An 18,639-nucleotide genomic window follows, 5' to 3' on the forward strand; every position below is an offset into this window, starting at 1 on the left:
TTCCTTTCTGCAAGCATTTCTTGGTATCCACGATAATTTTGGGGTTTGGTGACTATATATATTGTACAGTTTCTGGATGGCCTTTCCTTCAGTCTCTGCTCTACACTTTATCTACATATTTGCTCCTGTGAATATTTTCTTCCCCTTATCAGAAGAACCAAGTCATCCATACTTTGGCCTTCCTTGTTCTTGAGGTTCATGTGGTCTGTTGATTGTATCTTGGGAATTCAGAGCTTTTGGGTTAATATACACTTATCAGTGAGCACATACCATATGCATTCTTTTTTGGTTAGGTTACCTCACTCAGGATATTTTCTAGTTCCATCCATTTGCCTAAGGATTTCATGAATTCAACATTCTTAATAATACTCCATTGTGCAAATATACCACAGTGTCTGTATCCATTACTCTGTTGAAGGACATCTGGGTTCTTTCCAGCTTCTGGCTATTATAAATAAGGCTGCTATGAACATAGTGGAGCATGTGTCCTTATTACACGTTGGAGCATCTCCCTAGTATATGCCCAGGAGTGGTATGGCTGGGTCCTCAGGTAGTACTATGCCCAATTTTCTGAGGAGGTACCAAACTGATTTCCAGAGTGGTTGTAACAGCTTTCAATCCCACTAGCAACGGAGGCGAGTCTCTCTTCAAATCCTCACCAGCATCTGCTGTCAACTGAGTTTTTGATTTTAGCCATTCTGACTGGTGTGAGGTGGAATCTCAGGGTTGTTTTGATTTGTATTTACTTAATAACTAAGAATTTTGACTATTTCTTTAGGTGCTTCTCAGCCATTTGATATTCCTCAGTTGAGAATTTTTTGTTTAGCTTTGTAGCCCATTTTTTAGTTGGGTTATTTGATTCTCTGAAGTCCAACTTCTTGAGTTCTTTGTATATTTTGAATATTAGCCCTCTATCAGATGTAGGATTAGTTAAGATCTTTTCCCAATCTGTTGGTTGCCCTTTTGTCATATTGAAAGTGTCCTTTGCCTTACAGAAGCTTTGAAATTTTTATGAGGTCTCATTTGTCAATTCTTCATCTTAGAGCATAAGCCATTGGTGTTCTGTTCAAGAAAATTTCCCCTGTGTCCATGTGTTAGAGGCTCTTCTCCACTTTCTCCTCTATAAGTTTCAGTGTATCTGGTTTTATGTGGATTTCCTTGATCCACTTGGACTTGAAGGAGCATAAACAGACTTCTTAACAGAAGAATCTCCGTGGTGAAGAAGCACTTAAAGTAATGTTCAAAGTTCTTAGTCATCAGGGAAATGAAAATCAACTCAACTCTGAGATTTTATCTTATACCCATCACAATGGCTAAGATCAAAATACTCAAGAGATAGCACATGCTGGCTATAATGTGGAGCCAGGGTATTAAGAGTGCAAACTAGTACAACCACTTTGGCTCAGATATATAATGCTTGTACCTCATTTGATGTGTGGATTATATTTTGGGTATTCCAGTTTTCTAGGTTAGTGGCCCCTTGTTCTGGAAAGACTCAGTGAAGCAGTATAGTTGGGTGGGAAAACAGGGGGAGGGAAGGGTACTGATGGGATTCTCAGGGAGTGGGGGACCAGAAAAGGGGAAATCATTTGAAATGTAAATAAATATATCAATAAATTAAAAAAAAAGATATATAATGCTTGGGCATATACCCAAAAGATGCTCTGATGTCCTGCAAAAACATTTGCTCAGTTATGCTCATAGCAGCTTTATTATTAATAGCCAGAAACTGGAAACAATCTAGATATCCCTCAACTAAAAAATAGATAAAGAAAATGTGCTACATCTACACAATGGAATACTATTTAGCTATTAAAAACAAAGACATCATAAATTTTGCAAGCAAATGGATGGAAATTGTGAATACCATCCTGTGTGAGGTAACTCAGTCCCCAAAGGAAATGCATGGTATGTACTCACTTATTAGCAGATATTAGCCATTAAGTACAGGTACCACGCTGTATTCCACAGACCCAAAGAAGCTAATCAAGAAGGAAGGCATGAGTGAGGATACTTAAATATCACTTAGAAGGGAAAATACAATAGTCAGAAGAGGCAAATGGAAGGAGGTAACTGAGTGGGAGAGAGGATGGAAAAAGGAATGGAGGCTTCAGGATCAGGTGTGGAGAAGAACAGGAGATTTGGCCAGATGGCCATGGAAAATAAATGGAAATCTGCAACTGACCGAGATGAGGAGGTAGGAAGCATCTCCAGGACAAGATAGAGACCTGGAATCAATGGGGTGACCTTATCTGTGATTCACAACATAGAGGATATGGAACCTGAAGAAGCCACCTCTTGTAGCCAGGCAGGAACCCCAATAGATCGATAGAGACACCAACCCACTTACAAAACTTTCAACTCCAAATATATCCTGTGTACAACAAATGCAGAAACTGAGGATAGAGCAGCATCTGAAGAACTGGCCAACTTGAGACCCATCCCATAGGCAAGCACCAGTCCCTGACACTATTAATGATACTCTATTATGCTTACAGACAGGAGCATGTTTTCTTCTGAGAAGCTCTACCCAGCATCTGACTCAGACAGATTCAGACACCCACAGTCAAACAGTGGATGGAGCTTGGGGGACACTTATGGAAGAACAGGAGGAAATATTGCAGAGCCTGAAGGGGATAGGAAGGCCACAGGAAGACCAACAGTGGCTCTTAAACCCTTGGGGCTCCCAGGGTCTGAACCAGCAACCAAAAAATCATAAATCTGCTGGTCCTAGGCCTCCCTCCATGTATGCAGTAGATGTGCAGCTTTGTCTTCATGAGGGTCCTGAACAGCTGGAGAGGGGCTGTCCTCAAAGCTATTGCCAGTCTGTGGGATATGTTCTTCTTGCTGTGCTGCCTTGCCTGGCCTCAGTGGGAGAGGATGCACCTAGCCTTGCAGAGACTTGAAGCACCAGAGTAGTGGATACCCAGAGAGGATCCCACTAGCTCAGAGGAGAAGAGGAGAGGGGACAGGAAAGGCTTGTGGGAGGGGCTGATCAGGACAGGGGACAGTAAGGAGGGTGTAATGTAAAAAAAATTTAAAAGAATGAAAAATATATAAAATATATAATATATAAATATGTGTGTATATAAATTTAATTTATATGTTTTATATATAAACATATAAATTCACTATAATATTAGTGATTTCTCTCTTTCAAATTAAAATTACATTTTTTCAAACTTGGTTTGAGTTGGTTCTAGTTTATGTCCAATTTTTTAGTAAGTACTTTTATACTTTTATCCTATAGTTTAGCAAATTCTTCGTACTTCAGGCAGTATAGCTAGAAGCCATGGAGAAAGAGAATGAAAATAAGCAGTGTGAACAGCTTCACTGGTGAACCCTCTACTCTAGTGGCTTTTGGCTGGGTGCGTTGGGTGCCAGGCAGTTACCTGCTTGGCAAATGTACAGCTCTGGGAGAGGAGAGAAGGTTGGGAAGTGTGTTCACTCTAATGGTACACTTCAAGAAGAGACTCATCTAGAAAATCTTTGAATGCTGAGATCATCTGAACAACCCTAAAACTATAGAAGCAGGAGCATTGGGGAGCATAGACATCCTATAGATAGAGGAGTCACATGAATGGAAACAGGATTGGCATGGACTTCTCTATTTGGTTACCTCCGAGTACATCTGTATGCTAAATGGCATTATCCTTTCCCAGGCAACTTCCTACTCCTACTAAGGACTGAGAGAGAGAGAAGAGACTCTGAAAGATAAAGCAACAGCTTATTGGAGTTATTCTCAAGAGAAGGAAACTGTGGACATGATTTTGGGATGACTGCGAGATTTCTTTGAGTATTCAGGGAGCTGCCATCACTATTCAGTAGATGAGAAGGAACTTAATGAAGCCCTGCTGAGAAAGCAGCCCTAAGGGGAGGTCCTTGGGCACTACTGCTAGAGAAATGAAGATTTCCTGTGACAAGAAATCTTCAGCAACTAGTTAATCTTTACGTGTCAGTTATGGGAGTATGAAAATGTTTGAACTTGACATGGTCCATACCTAAAATTCTAAAGCACATCTTTTAGTCGCTTTTCATTCCGGAAACATTTCAGAATCCTGTCATGACATGCAGTCATTGTTATGAATATCAATTATTGTTGCAGCAGTGAAATACAGAAGGGCTTCTTAATAGAACTCTTAGCAAAATTAATTTTATGTGAATGGATTCAGGAAAATGAAGTCATAATGAAATATCTTAATAGGATGAAAGGAACACTTTATTAAAGTCCTAAAAGGTGGACATTGCTTTTAGTGAATAGTCTTCCTCAGTTGTTTATCTTTTAAGACTTAATTTTATCCATGTGCACACATGCGTTTCACATCCAGCAGCTGGTGTTACAGGAAGTTGTCAAATGCCAGACATGGGTACTGGGAATCCAACTCAGGTCCTCTGAAAAAACAACCAGCAGAACCCCACGCCCCTGTTTTTACAGTTAGGCCGAGGACTTAGAATGGCCCACTAAAAGAAATGTATTTATCAGTACTTTAAAATCTTCATCTATTTAATGCTATTTTTAATAATAATATAATTGTATATAATTTTAAGTTCAGAAATATTTTTGAAGTTATTAATAAATTACTACATATTATTTACTAGTAATTCTATCAATCAGTTTTACGTTACTTTCAAGTTATTTTATAGCATGGGCTACAGTTTGGATCCTAAATATTTCTGAAAGCTTATGAAGAAAACTTATGAAACTTAGAAAAATGTGTGAAAACTTTGTTTCTAGACAGGAAGTGGAACTACTAAGAGATAGCATCTATCAGATAGATATTAAGTCTTCTGGCATGTGTCCTTAAAGAGGATATTAAGACTGAGTCCCTTCCTCTTCTATTTTTTCTGTTTCTTGCATGCCATGAATGGAACAGTTCCATTCTGTTATGTTTTTCTACCATGATGTATTATGCTACACCATTTTTAATTCCCAAAGAATGTCTAAGTTTTCTAGCAGAAAATGTCTGGGCCCATCACATGGCAATGTTTTGAATGGTGTAGTTTTTGATTCAGGTAGAGTAGAATAAACCACACCTGCCATAAACTACAGTCTTCCTTGTATTTTATTTAGTTCGTCTCAATTTGTTACTATTGCAAGGATAAAATGGTACATAGGAAATATTTAGCATACTATGCCATACTACTTATTCATAGATGATATTTTTTTGTTCGATGTATTCTTTATTTACATTTCAAATGATCTCCCCTTTTCTGGGTCCCTACTCTCCACAAGTCCCATAAGCCCTCTTCCCTCCCCCTGTTCCCCCATCTACCCCTTCCCACTTCCCTGTTCTGGTATACCCCTATACTGTTACACTGAGTCTTTCCAGAACCAGGGGCCACTCCTCCATTATTTTTGGACATCATTTAATATGTGGATTATTTCTTGGGTATTCCAAGTTTCTAGGTTAATATCCACTTATCAGTGAGTGCATACCATGATTCATCTTTTGAGTCTGGGTAACCTCACTTACTATGCTGTTCTCCAGCTCCATCCATTTGTCTAAGAATTTCATGAATTCATTGTTTCTAATGGCTGAATAGTACTCCATTGTGTAGATATACCACATTTTTTTTGTATCCATTCCTCCATTGAGGGTCACCTGGGTTCTTTCCAGCTTTTAGCTACTACAAATAGGGCTGCTATGAACATAGTGGAACATGTGTCCCTATTATATGCTGGGGAATCCTCTGGGTATATGCCCAGGAGTGGTATAGCAGGGTCCTCCGGAAGTGCCATGCCCAGTTTTCTGAGGAACCTCCAGACTGATTTTCAAAGTGGTTGTACCATCTTACAATCCCACCAGCAGTGGAGGAGTGTTCCTCTTTCTCCACATCCTCACCAGCACCTGCTGTCTCCTGAGTTTTTGACCTTAGCCATTCTGACTGGTGTGAGGTAAATTAGGTGAACATTTTTCATTCTGGGCTGCTCCTGGTTGCTTATCAACCCTTTCATAACTTGTTTCTAATTATTTCTATTAGCTTTCTGTATTATATTTTTTAATAAGCAGAAATATTTTTAGATAAACATTTACTACGTGTGTTACTAGAATGAGAGCAAAGTTTATCTAAGAATCATTGAGTTCCCATTTATTCAACAACCAGTTTTACTATTTGGGAGCATTAGAAGACTGATAGTTTCCTTGATGAAAATGTATTCATTCCTTCAAATACATTGGCATTTTAGATAGTGGACCGATTGTGTTCTTTTCATGGGACCCAGTTTTAACTTAATCCACCATCCTGGGCAATCTAGAACGGTCATTTTAACTGTTTTAAAAACACCTTCACCGCCATCCGAAGTTCTTCAGGTGAGAATTCTTTGTTTAACTCTGTACCCCATTTTTTAATAGGGTTGTTTGGTTTTCTGGAGTCTAACTTCTTGAGTTCTTTATATATATTGGCTATTAGCCCTCTATCTGATGTAGGATTGGTGAAGATCTTTTCCCAATTTGTTGGTTGCCAATTTGTCCTCTTGATGGTGTCCTTTGCCTTACAGAAACTTTGTAATTTTATGAGGTCCCATTTGTCAATTCTTGCTCTTAGAGCATACGCTATTGGTGTTCTGTTCAGAAACTTTCTCCCTGTACCGATGTCCTCAAGGGTCTTCCCCAGTTTCTTTTCTATTAGCTTCAGAGTGTCTGGCTTTATGTGGAGGTCCTTGATCCATTTGGATTTGAGCTTAGTACAAGGAGACAAGGATGGATCAATTCGCATTCTTCTGCATGCTGACCTCCAGTTGAACCAGCACCATTTGTTGAAAAGGCTATTTTTTTTTTCCATTGGATGTTTTCAGCCTCTTTGTCGAGGATCAAGTGGCCATAGGTGTGTGGGTTCATTTCTGGATCTTCAATCCCCAACTTCATTAGTCATTAGGGAAATGCAAATCAAAACAACCCTAAGATTTCATCTTACACCAGTCAGAATGGCTAAGATTAAAAATTCAGGAGACAACAGGTGTTGGAGAGGGTGTGGAGAAAGAGGAACACTCCTCCACTGCTGGTGGGGTTGCAAATTGGTACAACCACTCTGGAAATCAGTCTGGCGGTTCCTCCGAAAACTGGGCACCTCACTTCCAGAAGATCCTGCTATACCACTCCTGGGCATATACCCAGAAGACTCCCCACCATGTAATAAGGATACATGTTCTACTATGTTCATAGCAGCCCTATTTATAATTGCCAGATGCTGGAAAGAACCCAGGTATCCCTCAACAGAAGAGTGGATGCAAAAAATGTGGTATATCTACACAATGGAGTACTATTCAGCCATTAGAAACAATGAATTCATGAAATTCTTAGGCAAATGGATGGAGCTAGAGAATATCATACTAAGTGAGGTAACCCAGACTCAAAAGGTGAATCATGGTATGCACTCACTAATAAGTGGATATTAACCTAGAAAACTGGAATACCCAAAACATAATGCACACATCAAATGAGGTACAAGAAGAAAGGAGGAGTGGCCCCAGGTTCTGGAAAGACTCAGTGAAACAGTATTCAGCAAAGCCAGAATGGGGAAGTGGGAAGGGGTGGATGGGAGGACAGGGGAAGAGAAGGGGGCTTACGGGACTTTCGGGGAGGGGGGGCTAGAAAAGGGGAAATCATTTGAAATGTAAATAAATTATATCGAATAAAAAAAAAGAAACAATGACTAAAAAAAACACATTCATATAAATAAGATGCAATTATAGAAAAACAAGAACTGTGTTGAATAGAAAAAAGTTGCAAATATTTTACATCTCAGTGATACAGTTTACCTTGATTTTTTGAGGATGAAACATGAGAATATTTTCAGTATTATTAAACTATGATGAGATAATCGGTGGGAAGATTCCTTGCCATGGAGAGTGTTCAACACAAAACAATATGTCACTTTTATTTGATTATATTAAGTTGTTAGGTTCCATAAAAGTATTTTCTTTTCCTTAAAATAAATATAGAATTATAACTAATAATAAATTGTTAACATCATCACAAATGAACTGAAAGATGCAATTAGTATAGTATAAAGGGGCTACGTTTTGGAGAAGCAATATATTTTAGAATAGGACATGATTTTCATTTTTGTATTCCTCTTTACGTTTATCCTTTCTCTTTATATCTACAAGTTAGAAAAGTAGAGGCCATTGTGGAGTATCTCTGGGGTTCTACTGAACACTCCAACATTCCTAACATTCTCCCTGTCCACTATATATGTGTATACATGAACACATACATACACACATACATATATATATATATATATATTTGCACATACATACATACATACATACATACATAGTCTGATATCTGAGTAAGTTCCTCCACTCAGGCTTATATCAAGGAGGAATTAATTCCTGGTGAAAAGAGGAAGAAACATGGTAGTAAAAAAGATTACAACTAACTACAATGAGGCCAAATTAATGGTAAACGGGCTAAAATCAGTGTATTTGGGGATGGCATTGTCAATATTGTCATCTGAGCAGAAACAGGATTTAAACAATATAACAGCCAGATATTCTCTTTTCCTTCAAAAAGCTCCCAATATGATTATAAGCATTTATCGGAGTCAAATGATTCATTAAAATTCTTGTGAGTACACTAAGTATTCCAGAAAAGCTTGGTAGTCTTGGTTGGTTAACGCAATTGAACCCACTGAGCTATGAAAGTAGAAACTAGTGAGATAATTTTAGTAATAATGCATACACATTTTAGAATTATATTGATTTCAGAATGAGTATGTTTTTAAAAAATATACGATAGTTGAGCTTTCTGCCCAATTTAATATTTTATAGAGATAAAATATGTGTAGTCAATGAGTCCTTGAATTAATATTTGGTCAGGCCTTCAGGTATCCATCCACACACTTGGGCACTATTTTAGTAGCACAGGTGTGCTTTAGAGTGGCCAGATGCAGTTCTGTTATCACTGGTGCTTGACATGTCACAAAAGGCAATGCCAAGGGCCCCAAGCAGGTCCATAAGGACAGTGCTGTGGCACTTCACGGTGGTTATTTTATTTTTATTTTAAGTGTTTGCTTAAGGAAAGGCTCACAAATGGATTTGTTGTCTTTTTCTTAACTAGTACTATTTTCCTATCACTTCAGAGCCAGAAAACAATTTTACAGGATTAGTGTCAATAATCTTATAAATCAACTCAAAGTTAACTTACTATTTGGGGTCAAAACACTGTGACTGTCATGATTGACTATGGAATAAGATGATAACCAGAATGGACATCTAGAGAAATAGCCAAAAATTTTGTAACTAAGGATAACTATTTTTGTCTCATCTGTTTTTATATAGTGCTCAAAGAGCTTAGACATTTAATCAGACAGAATTCTATATGATGAGTTCCAAAGAAACTATCAAGAACACTGATTCTGTGTATGAAGCACATAGTCAGACCTTTGATACATTATCAATAGGCCACAGAACAAGTGCTTCTCAAAGGAAAACTAGAGAGATCGTAACAGTGTATTTCCAAACCACCTGCTAAGGTAGAGATTCACAATGTCTCAAATGCAGGTCAGGAGACTGAGGACATCTCACCTTTAGTCTGTGTTGCAGCTTTAGCTGTCAGCAATGTAGAAGGAAGAAAGTTTGCCTGGAAGGCCAAGAGCCCAAAAGGCCCTTCCATCTCTGCTCTGTGAGCTTGAATAACTCACTTGGCTTTGCCAGAACGTGGTGTTCCCTCATTTCAATTATAAAGGAGGTTGAAGAAGGTTCTTTTTTGCTGTACACAACTAAGATGTATCATAAAGGACATCATTTCAGGGACTTCGTGCAGCCTTGTCTCATAAAGCAAAGTGCCCCAATTCTTCCCCTTCATTATCTAACATTTTACAAGAAAGAACAATTCTAAGACCTTCAGAAAGTGAGTACTTTATACTCCACTTCTTATCCTGGTAAAAGGGATTTGTATGCCTGACATTTTTTTCCTCTTCTAAAAGTCTTTTTTTTTTTTTAATTTTTTTTATTTAATCTTTTTTTTTTTCACAGTCCAGATTTTATCCCCATCCTGGTCCACTCCCTGACTGTTCCACATCCCATACCTCCTCTCCCACCCCCAGTCTCCATTAGGGTGTCCCCCCCCACCATCACCACCCCCACAAGACCTCCTCACTCCCTGGGGCCTCCAGTCTCTTGAGGGTTAGGTGCATCTTCTCTAACTGAGTGCAGACCCAGCAGTCCTAAAGGAGGTCTAGCGACAGGCCTAAATTGGGATCCAGCTCCCAGGGAGGCCCCGAGGCCTGACACTATTACTGATGTTACGGTGTGCTCCCAAAAAGGGGCCAATCATGACTGTCATCTGAAAGACCCAACGAGCAGTTGAAAGAGTCGGATGTTCCCAACCACTGGACAGAAGCTGCTGATTCCCTGTAGTTGAATTAGGGAAAAGTTGTGAGAAGCTAAGGAGGAGGGAGACTCTATAAGAAGACCAGCAGTCTCAACTAACCTAGACCTCTGAGATCTTTCAGACACTGAGCCACCAACTAAAATTATTTCTGTAGCACAAGAACTGAAACACATTAGGAAAGTCCTTCCAGAAGCTACTGGAATCAGGGTTTCCCCTGAAGAGTCACAAAAGTTGGCTGAATCACAAAGCTCTCTCTGAGAAGTCTCCAAGCTGGGATCAATAGGATCACAATGTGAACAACTTTCCCATTAAAACAGATAAGCAAACATAGAAACAAAAATCATGCATGAGATAGCAGTCAGCTCCTGGAACATAGCACATCCTACTCTGGTCTGCTGACTCTATGCCTCTGTCCTGTAAATCAACCTTTACCCAGGAAGTTGGAGATTTTATTTTTCTCTGCCTTGGCAGAGCTGGGGCTGAGTGAGGAGACACAGGGAAGGTTTTATGGCTGAACTGCTGATTAACTTGTCCATACTACTTTTGAAAACTGTTCCAGGCCAGTGGCTCTGACCTTCAAAACTTCCTCCACATGGTGACTTCAATTTTAACAATTGTCTGAATGACTCTGAATTTTATATCTTATATTCACCCAGGGCACATGTTTCAGGGTCTTCTATGTGCTATTACTTTGTGTGTGGGGGGAAAAAAGTCATGAACAGGACTCTGTCACAGGAAGATCCAAGTTCCTAGGAGTCCTATTTCTACCCAAACACAGACACATCAGGTCTCCCTTTGGTCCCACTCATAGAGGTGTGTGACCTGGTGACCACTCCAAGACTCACCTGCTCCCTGGTGCCTTCCCACGAGCACATCCGCTCCCACCATGCAGCCCATGCCCAGGATGCAGACCACGATGCCGATGAAATGCACAGCCTTGTACCGGATCAGCAGGAAGAACCAGGAGAGCAAAATCACCACCGGGATCACAAAACAGTCCAGGAGCTATTGGGAGCATTAAGAGAAACCATAGCGAGAGTCAGGGAGACCAGCACACAGAAAAAGGTTGCACTCTGAAACCAGAAAGTTCTTCCCCGGAGAGGATTTGCTCAAAGACAGAGCAGAGGCAGTTAAAGCTCCCTCAAACTTACACACAAGGCAGCTTTGTTCCTCATTTGATCACTAATGTCCCTGAGACCTGAAGGGAGGGACAATGACGAATGGATAAGATTGGGCGGGGATGAAGACTTTCCTGTCTTCCTCTGTGTCCAGCCAGCTCTGCTGCCCATCTTTTTCAGAGCCCTGACAATGTTCTTAGGGATACTTAGGCCATGGGAAAATACCTTGAACCATTTTATTTGTTTCTAACACTTCAGGAGTAGCTATGGGAATGAAAGGTGAGTCCAGAGGTTTGGTTTATAGTGTTTTGCAAATTAATAGAAAATGTGTTCTTACTTTTTCTTAGGCAATTATCTCCTTTCTAATACTGAAAATTCTTTAATATGATAGTTGTTTCTCTTTTAATATCACTGTACATAGTGGGGCAAAAAATAGTGTGACGCCACCTGACACGAATCCCTGAGAGCTGGTATAATGCTTTTGGTAAGGTGGAGAGACAACATGGAGACAGGAGAGGGATCCTGTGATAAGATCCAGAGCCCTTGCTCTATGTTGTGTAGCCAGGAGAGCTCTATGACCTACTAGAAAAAAAAAAAAAAACAATGACCCCAACAGGCCTCCCTGGCCATCAGTTCAAAGCTCAGGGTTAATGTATTTTGGGGTTGAAAATGGTAAGTCACACCTGAAATCCAAGCAGAGAGGAAGCTGAGGCAGGTGGATCAGGCAGGGTTCGAGGCCAACCTGAGCTACATAGAAAGAGCATGTCTGAAAAACAGATGGGCTGAAGATACACCTCATCAGGCATATTGCTTTCCCAGCATGCAAAAGTCCCCCAGAATAGCATAGAACAGGTCCTGGTAGTGTGTGCTTATGGGACCAGAGGAAGAAGAACATGAAGTTCAAGATCATGCTTAAATATGCACCGAGCTGGAGACCAGCCTGAGCTAGGTAAAGTTCTGTCTCAATAATAATAAATCAGTTTAATAAAAGAAAATACAAAAAGAAAAAGGAGGAGAAACAAGGATTTTAAAACATGAAGCCCCTGAAGACTGTATATAAGTCTCCAGATTTTTTAGACTCCGTGGATGTGGATTTGTCCCTATCACTTCAGTAAATTTTCAAAAAAATCATTGCCTAATCATGGGTCTCTCTACTGGGCAAACCAATGTTCTACATGACATCAACCTCCATGTTCCAAATGAAAATTTATGCTTTGCCTTATGGCTTGTACAAATCCATGCTGGAATTCCAAGCACTTGATGTGCATCCTGCAGCTGCCAGCACAGGCCAGGGATTGAGAATATCCCTCCACTCCTACTGCCTACCTCCCATTGATCAGTTCAATCCATTGCTTCCACCTTCTAAATGTCTAGCATCCATATTCAAGCCACCTTCTCCCATTTGTACAATCAAAATTCATCTAACATTCTCTCCTACTGGGAAGAATGCCTTCCTGCTAGCCCTAGAATCTTTACTCCTGGAGCCCCCCAGCTTCTAAAATGGTTCATTCCAAGTCTTGATTCTCTGGTGTGCCTCCCCTTTAGGTGCACTGTTACATGTTACCTCATCAAGAAAGCCTCTTGGGTCTGAAGATGAAGTTGGGTCCCATCTGATAGTTTCCTTGCACATTTTCTCCTTCACAATACCAATTGCAAGCCTACTTAATTAACATGGCATTTTCCACATAAAGTCAGACTTATCCACCTGCCTGCTTCCAATATGCAGAATAGAACCAGGCTCATGAGAAGTATCTGATAGTAGTTACAGAACAAGGACACACAGATTTCTAAGCCTCAAATCCCACCCTCTGAGACCGGCAAAGTCTGAGAAAGGTTTGGTATCCGCATGGTATTTCTGAATGTCAGACTAGACAATTGGCAGCATAGGCAGAAATCAGAATCCTCACTATACCCAAAAATGCTTGTGATGTGAACATATTCTCATGCACCTCTATGTGTTAGACTGTTCTCTTGCCAAATGACAACATCACTCAGAGTACCCAGTCATATCCTGGGTTGCTGTAAAATGACAGAGCTATAGTGAAGAAGCACCATGTGAATGTTATGCCAAGTGGCATTGTGGGGACTGGGGACCGGTCTCAAGGAGCACAGCATTCTCCAAGGGGCTTTATGAAAGCAGCAGCAGTTAGTGGGATTGTTCTGAGAAGTCCATTGTTGCTCCCTGCATGGTTAAATTAACAATGTAAGTTAATGACCTATCTGATGTGATTATATGCACTATGTTAGGTTTTACAACTGGCTTCAGATGCCATGTAATGAAATTTCAGTTTGCCAATGAAAATTGTTCACTGCGCACAATAGAATCCCTGTTTCATTTTGCAAATTAAAAACTGATTGGATTAAGTTGAAATATTTCACCATTTGCCATACAGTTGGGATGGCATCTGGCTGGAAGGAATCTTCCTCAGAGCTGAAGGCTTTCATTCACATCGTCCAGGCTTTGGTAAGGGCTGAAGTGAGCCTTATTATCTCTCAGCATTACAAGAAACACCAGAGCACTTGGTGAACTGTGGAGCCTGTAGCACCATGATATGGGTATGAAAACCCTCATTTGTAAGTATCAAATGGTAACCAAGGAAGAAAAAGGTTTAGAAAGAAGAGAAGAGAAATAAGAATGCCATCAAGCTGGGGCTCATATAATGCTTGTTCAAGAGAAGTTTGGTGCTTGGCGTGGAGTGGGGCTCAGTAATGGTGCGTGAACGATGGACACATCTCTAACTTCCTGAAGGAACATTAGAGGTAAGCCAGGTCATTAGTGGCATTTGGAGTTCCACTTCAATTCTTCATTTTACAAAACTGCCTCTTCTCTTTGAAGAGAGTTATCACTTATGTCCTTGCTCTTAAAGCAGTCCTACACATGTATCAACACTATTTTGGGGTAGCACTTCCCCAGTGCAGAAGCACCAAGATCTAGTTTGAAAGTTGGGCACTCGCAAGTTAAGTCCCAAGAGAGTGATACACTGAAGGTTGCATAGTAGTGCCCACAGTAGGTATGAATACTGATGCTTCTGAACAGTTCTTTAGTGGAAATCAAGGGCAACTATTGGAGGCCTTGCCATGGTGTCTGTCACTAAAGAGCAGAAGTTGTTTGGCAACCACAGTTCATAAATCAATTATTAGCTTTCAATGACTTTTTCCCTCCAGCATAACATCTTAGTGAAGATTTTGCTCAGATCACAGTAAAACAGACAGACATTAGAATAGCTGCCTGCTACCGGGACTGTTAAATTAGAATATGGGAGCGAGCTCACCTCTAATTCTGTTACTAAACGGCTTATGTGAATTAGCTTTCAAAAACAATACTTTTCATATTCTTTGCATATTTTGGAGGGATTTGAGTTTATTGGAATTATTGCTCACCCCCAAAAGCATGGATAATTTCAGGTAACAAGATCAAACTTGCTTTAGCTTAAAATGAGCCACATTTAAACCAAAGTTATCAAGGGTAAAAAACTCATATTTATTCCCTTGGTTTCAAAGACCAATGAATGTTTCGTCTATTTTAAATGTGAAAGCAAGGTGTAAAGGAAAATGATTTTAAATTTTTAGCAGTATGAATAAATGGGAAATGGGATCTTTGACCAAAACAATTATTGCAATAAGAAATGTGAAAGTGCGCAGGTACTCGAACACACCCAGGATCATAGGTGAGGAGGCCACAACATCTGCCCCAACACTGGGAGCCCCCAGATCCAGGGACACAGGAACCACCACCAGGCCAGTGGCATGGGTTCCTTCCAGTCTGAGCCAGTACCCTGAGCAGACCTTGGTCTCTGGCTCCATACCCAGTCCCACAACACCCAGAGGAAGCTTGAATCCCAGGTACTCTACCACGCCCAGGATCATAGAGTCTTGCAGCTTGGTCCCACCAGGATTTCAGGATCCCATAAGCAGCTCGACTCCCAGGAGGTCTGACGCATCCAGGATATCAGGGATCATAGGATCCCAGAATCCCAGGATCACAGAGACAGCTGGACTTTGATGATATTTGACACAACCAGGATCACAGGACAGACAGGATTCAGTCAGAGACAGTGAGGGTAGGTAGCACTAGAGATAACCAGATGGTGAGAGGCATCATCAGAACACAGTTCTCCCACCATAGCAAGCCCTGGGTATTCCGTCACACGGGAAAAGCAAGATTCAGATCTAAAATCACTTCTCATGATGATGATAGAGGACTTTAAGAAGGACATAAATAATTCTTTTAAAGAAATATAGGCAAACACAGGTAAACAGGTAGAAGACCTTTAAGACGAAACACAAAAATACCTTAACGAATTACAGGAATACATAACCAAACAGGTGAAGGAATTGAACAAAACCATTCAGGATCTAAAATTGGAACTAGAATCAATAAAGAAATCACAAAGGGAGACAATCCTGGAGATAGAAAAACCTAGGAAAGAAGTCAGGAGTCATAGATGCAAGCATCACCCTCAGAATACAAAAGATAGAAGAGAGAATCTCTGCCACCAACAGAATACAAAAGATAGAAGAGAGAATCTCAGGATCAGGAGCTGGTTCTTTGAGAAAATCGACAAGATAGATAAATCCTTAGACAGTCTAACCAGAGGGCACAGAGACATTATCCAAATTAACAAAATCAGAAATTAAAAGGGAGACATAACAATGGAAAATGAGGAAATTAAAAATTATCAGATCCTAGTACAAAATATATACTCAACAAAACTGGAAAATCTGGATGAAATTTTCTAGGCAGATACTAGGTACCAAAGTTAAATCAGGATCCGATAAACTATCTAAACAGTCCCATAACCCCTAAAGAAATATCATCAGTCATTAAAAGTCTCCCAATCAAAAAGAGCCCAGGACCAGATAATTTTAGTGCAGAAATCAGACCTAATACCAATACTCTTTAAACTGTTGCACAAAAATAGAAACAGAAGGAACACTACCGAGTTCATTCTCTAAAGCCACAATTATGTTTATACCTAAACCACAGGAAGACCCAACAAAGAAAGAGAACTTCAGACCAATTTCCCTTATGAACATCTATGCAAAAATACTCAGTAAGATTCTTGCAAACTGAATCTAAGAACACATCAAAGCAATCATCATCCATCATGATCATGTAGGCTTCATCCCAGGGATGCACTGATAGTTCAATATATGGAAATCTAGTCCACTATATAAACAAACTCAAAGTAACAAACCACATTATCATCTCAGTAGATGCTGAGAAAGCATTTGACAATATTCAACACACCTTTACAGTAAAAGTCTTGGAAAGATCAGCAATAGAAAGACCCTTACTTAAGCACAGTAAAAGCAATGAACAGCAAACCAGTAGTCAACATCAAACTAAATGGAGAGAAACTTAAAGCAATCACACTAAAGTCTGGTAATAGACAAGGCTGCCACTCTCTCAGTACCTATTCAGTATAGGACTTGAAAACCTAGCCAGCTCAATCAGATAACAAAGGGAGCTCAAAGGGATATAAATTGGAAAGGAAGAAATCAAATATCACTATCTGTAGACAATATGATAGTATATTTAATCAACCCCAAATATTTTACCAGAGAATTCCTAAACCTGAAAACAACTTCAGCAAAGTGGCTGGATATAAAATTAACTCAAACAAATCAGTAGCCTTCCTCTACTCAAAAGATAAAGAGATTGAAAAAAATTAGGAAATGACACCCTTCACAATAGTCACAAATAATATAAAATACCTTGGTGTGACTCTAACCAAACATATAAAAGATCTGTATGACAAGAACTTTAAGTCTCTGAAGAAAGAAACTGAAGAAGATCTCAGAAGAACTCAAGAAGTTAGACTCCAGAGAATCAAGAAACCCTATTAAAAATGTGGTAAAGAGCTAAACAAAGAATTTTTGACTGAGGAATATCAAATGGCCGAGAAGCACCTGAAGAAATATTCAACATCCTTAGTCATCAGGGAAATGCAAATCAAATTGATTCTGAGATTCTGCCTCCCACCAGTCAGGAAGGCCAAGATTAAAACCTCAGGTGACAGCAGATGCTGGCAAGGATGTGCAGAAAGAGGAACACTCCTCCACTGATCATGGGTTTGCAAGCTGGTACAACCACTCTGGAAATCACTCTGGTGGTTCCCCAGAAAATTGGACATAGTATTACCTGAAGACATAGAATATAGCCAAAAGATGCTCTAAAACATAACAAGGACACATGCTCCAATATGTTCATGGCAGCCTTATTTATAAAATCCAGAAGCTGGAAACAGACTAGATTTCCTTCAACATAAGAATCAATACAGAAAATGTGGTACATTTACACAATGGAGTACTACTCAGCTATTAAAAACAATGAATTCATGAAATTCTTAGGCAAATGTCTGGACCTAGAAAATATCCTGAGTGAGGTAACCCTATCACAAAAGAGCATACATGGTATGCACTCACTGATAAGTGAAGATTAGCCCAAAATTCAGAATATTGAAACTACAATTCATAGACCACATGAAGCTCAAGAAGAAGAAAGACCAAATTGTAGTTGCTTCAGTCCTTAGAAGGTAGAATAACATAACAATGGGAGCAAATACAGAGGTGAAGTGTGGAGTAGAGACTGAAGCAAAGGACTTCCAGAGACTGGGCATCCATCCCATGTATAGTCACCAAACTCAGACATTATTGTGGGTGCCAAGAAGTGATTGCAGACAGGAGCCTGATATAGCTGTCTCCTGAGAGGCTCTGGCAGAGCCTGACCAATACAGAAGTGGATGCTCACAGCCAACCTTTGGACTGATCAAAGGGTCCCCTATGGAGGAACTAGAGAAAGAACTGAAGGAGCTGAAGAGTTTTTTAACCCCATAGGAAGAACAACAATAACAACCAGAACCCCCGCCCTAGAGCTCCTAGGAACTAAACCTCCAACCAAGGAGTATACACTGAGGGACCTATGGCTCCAGCTGCATATGTAGCAGAGACTTTTTGGGCATTAATGGGAAAAGAGACCCCTGGTCCTGTGTAGGCTCAATGCCCTAGTGTAGGGGAATTTGAGGGTGGGGAGGTGGGAGTGAGTGGGTGGGTGAACACCCTCATAGAAGGAGGAGAATGGAGATGGGATAGTGGGTTTCCAGAGGAGAATCCAAGAAAGGGGATAACATTTGAAATGTAGATAAAGAAAATATCCCATTAAGAAAAATGAAATGTAA

General features: G+C 40.0%; 1 protein-coding gene across 1 annotated transcript in view; it reads right to left on the reverse strand.

The window, feature by feature from the left end:
- Window positions 1-18,639, reverse strand: part of Slc35f1 (solute carrier family 35 member F1) — a 454,331-nt gene that overhangs the window by 47,785 nt on the left and 387,907 nt on the right. Inside the window, exon 4 of the mRNA XM_052163630.1 lies at window positions 11,186-11,345. Coding sequence (XP_052019590.1) covers window positions 11,186-11,345 — 160 coding nt within the window. The remainder of the gene's footprint in view (window positions 1-11,185; window positions 11,346-18,639) is intronic.

This window comes from Apodemus sylvaticus, chromosome 19 (assembly GCF_947179515.1).
Source record: "Apodemus sylvaticus chromosome 19, mApoSyl1.1, whole genome shotgun sequence".
Taxonomy (NCBI): domain Eukaryota; kingdom Metazoa; phylum Chordata; class Mammalia; order Rodentia; family Muridae; genus Apodemus; species Apodemus sylvaticus.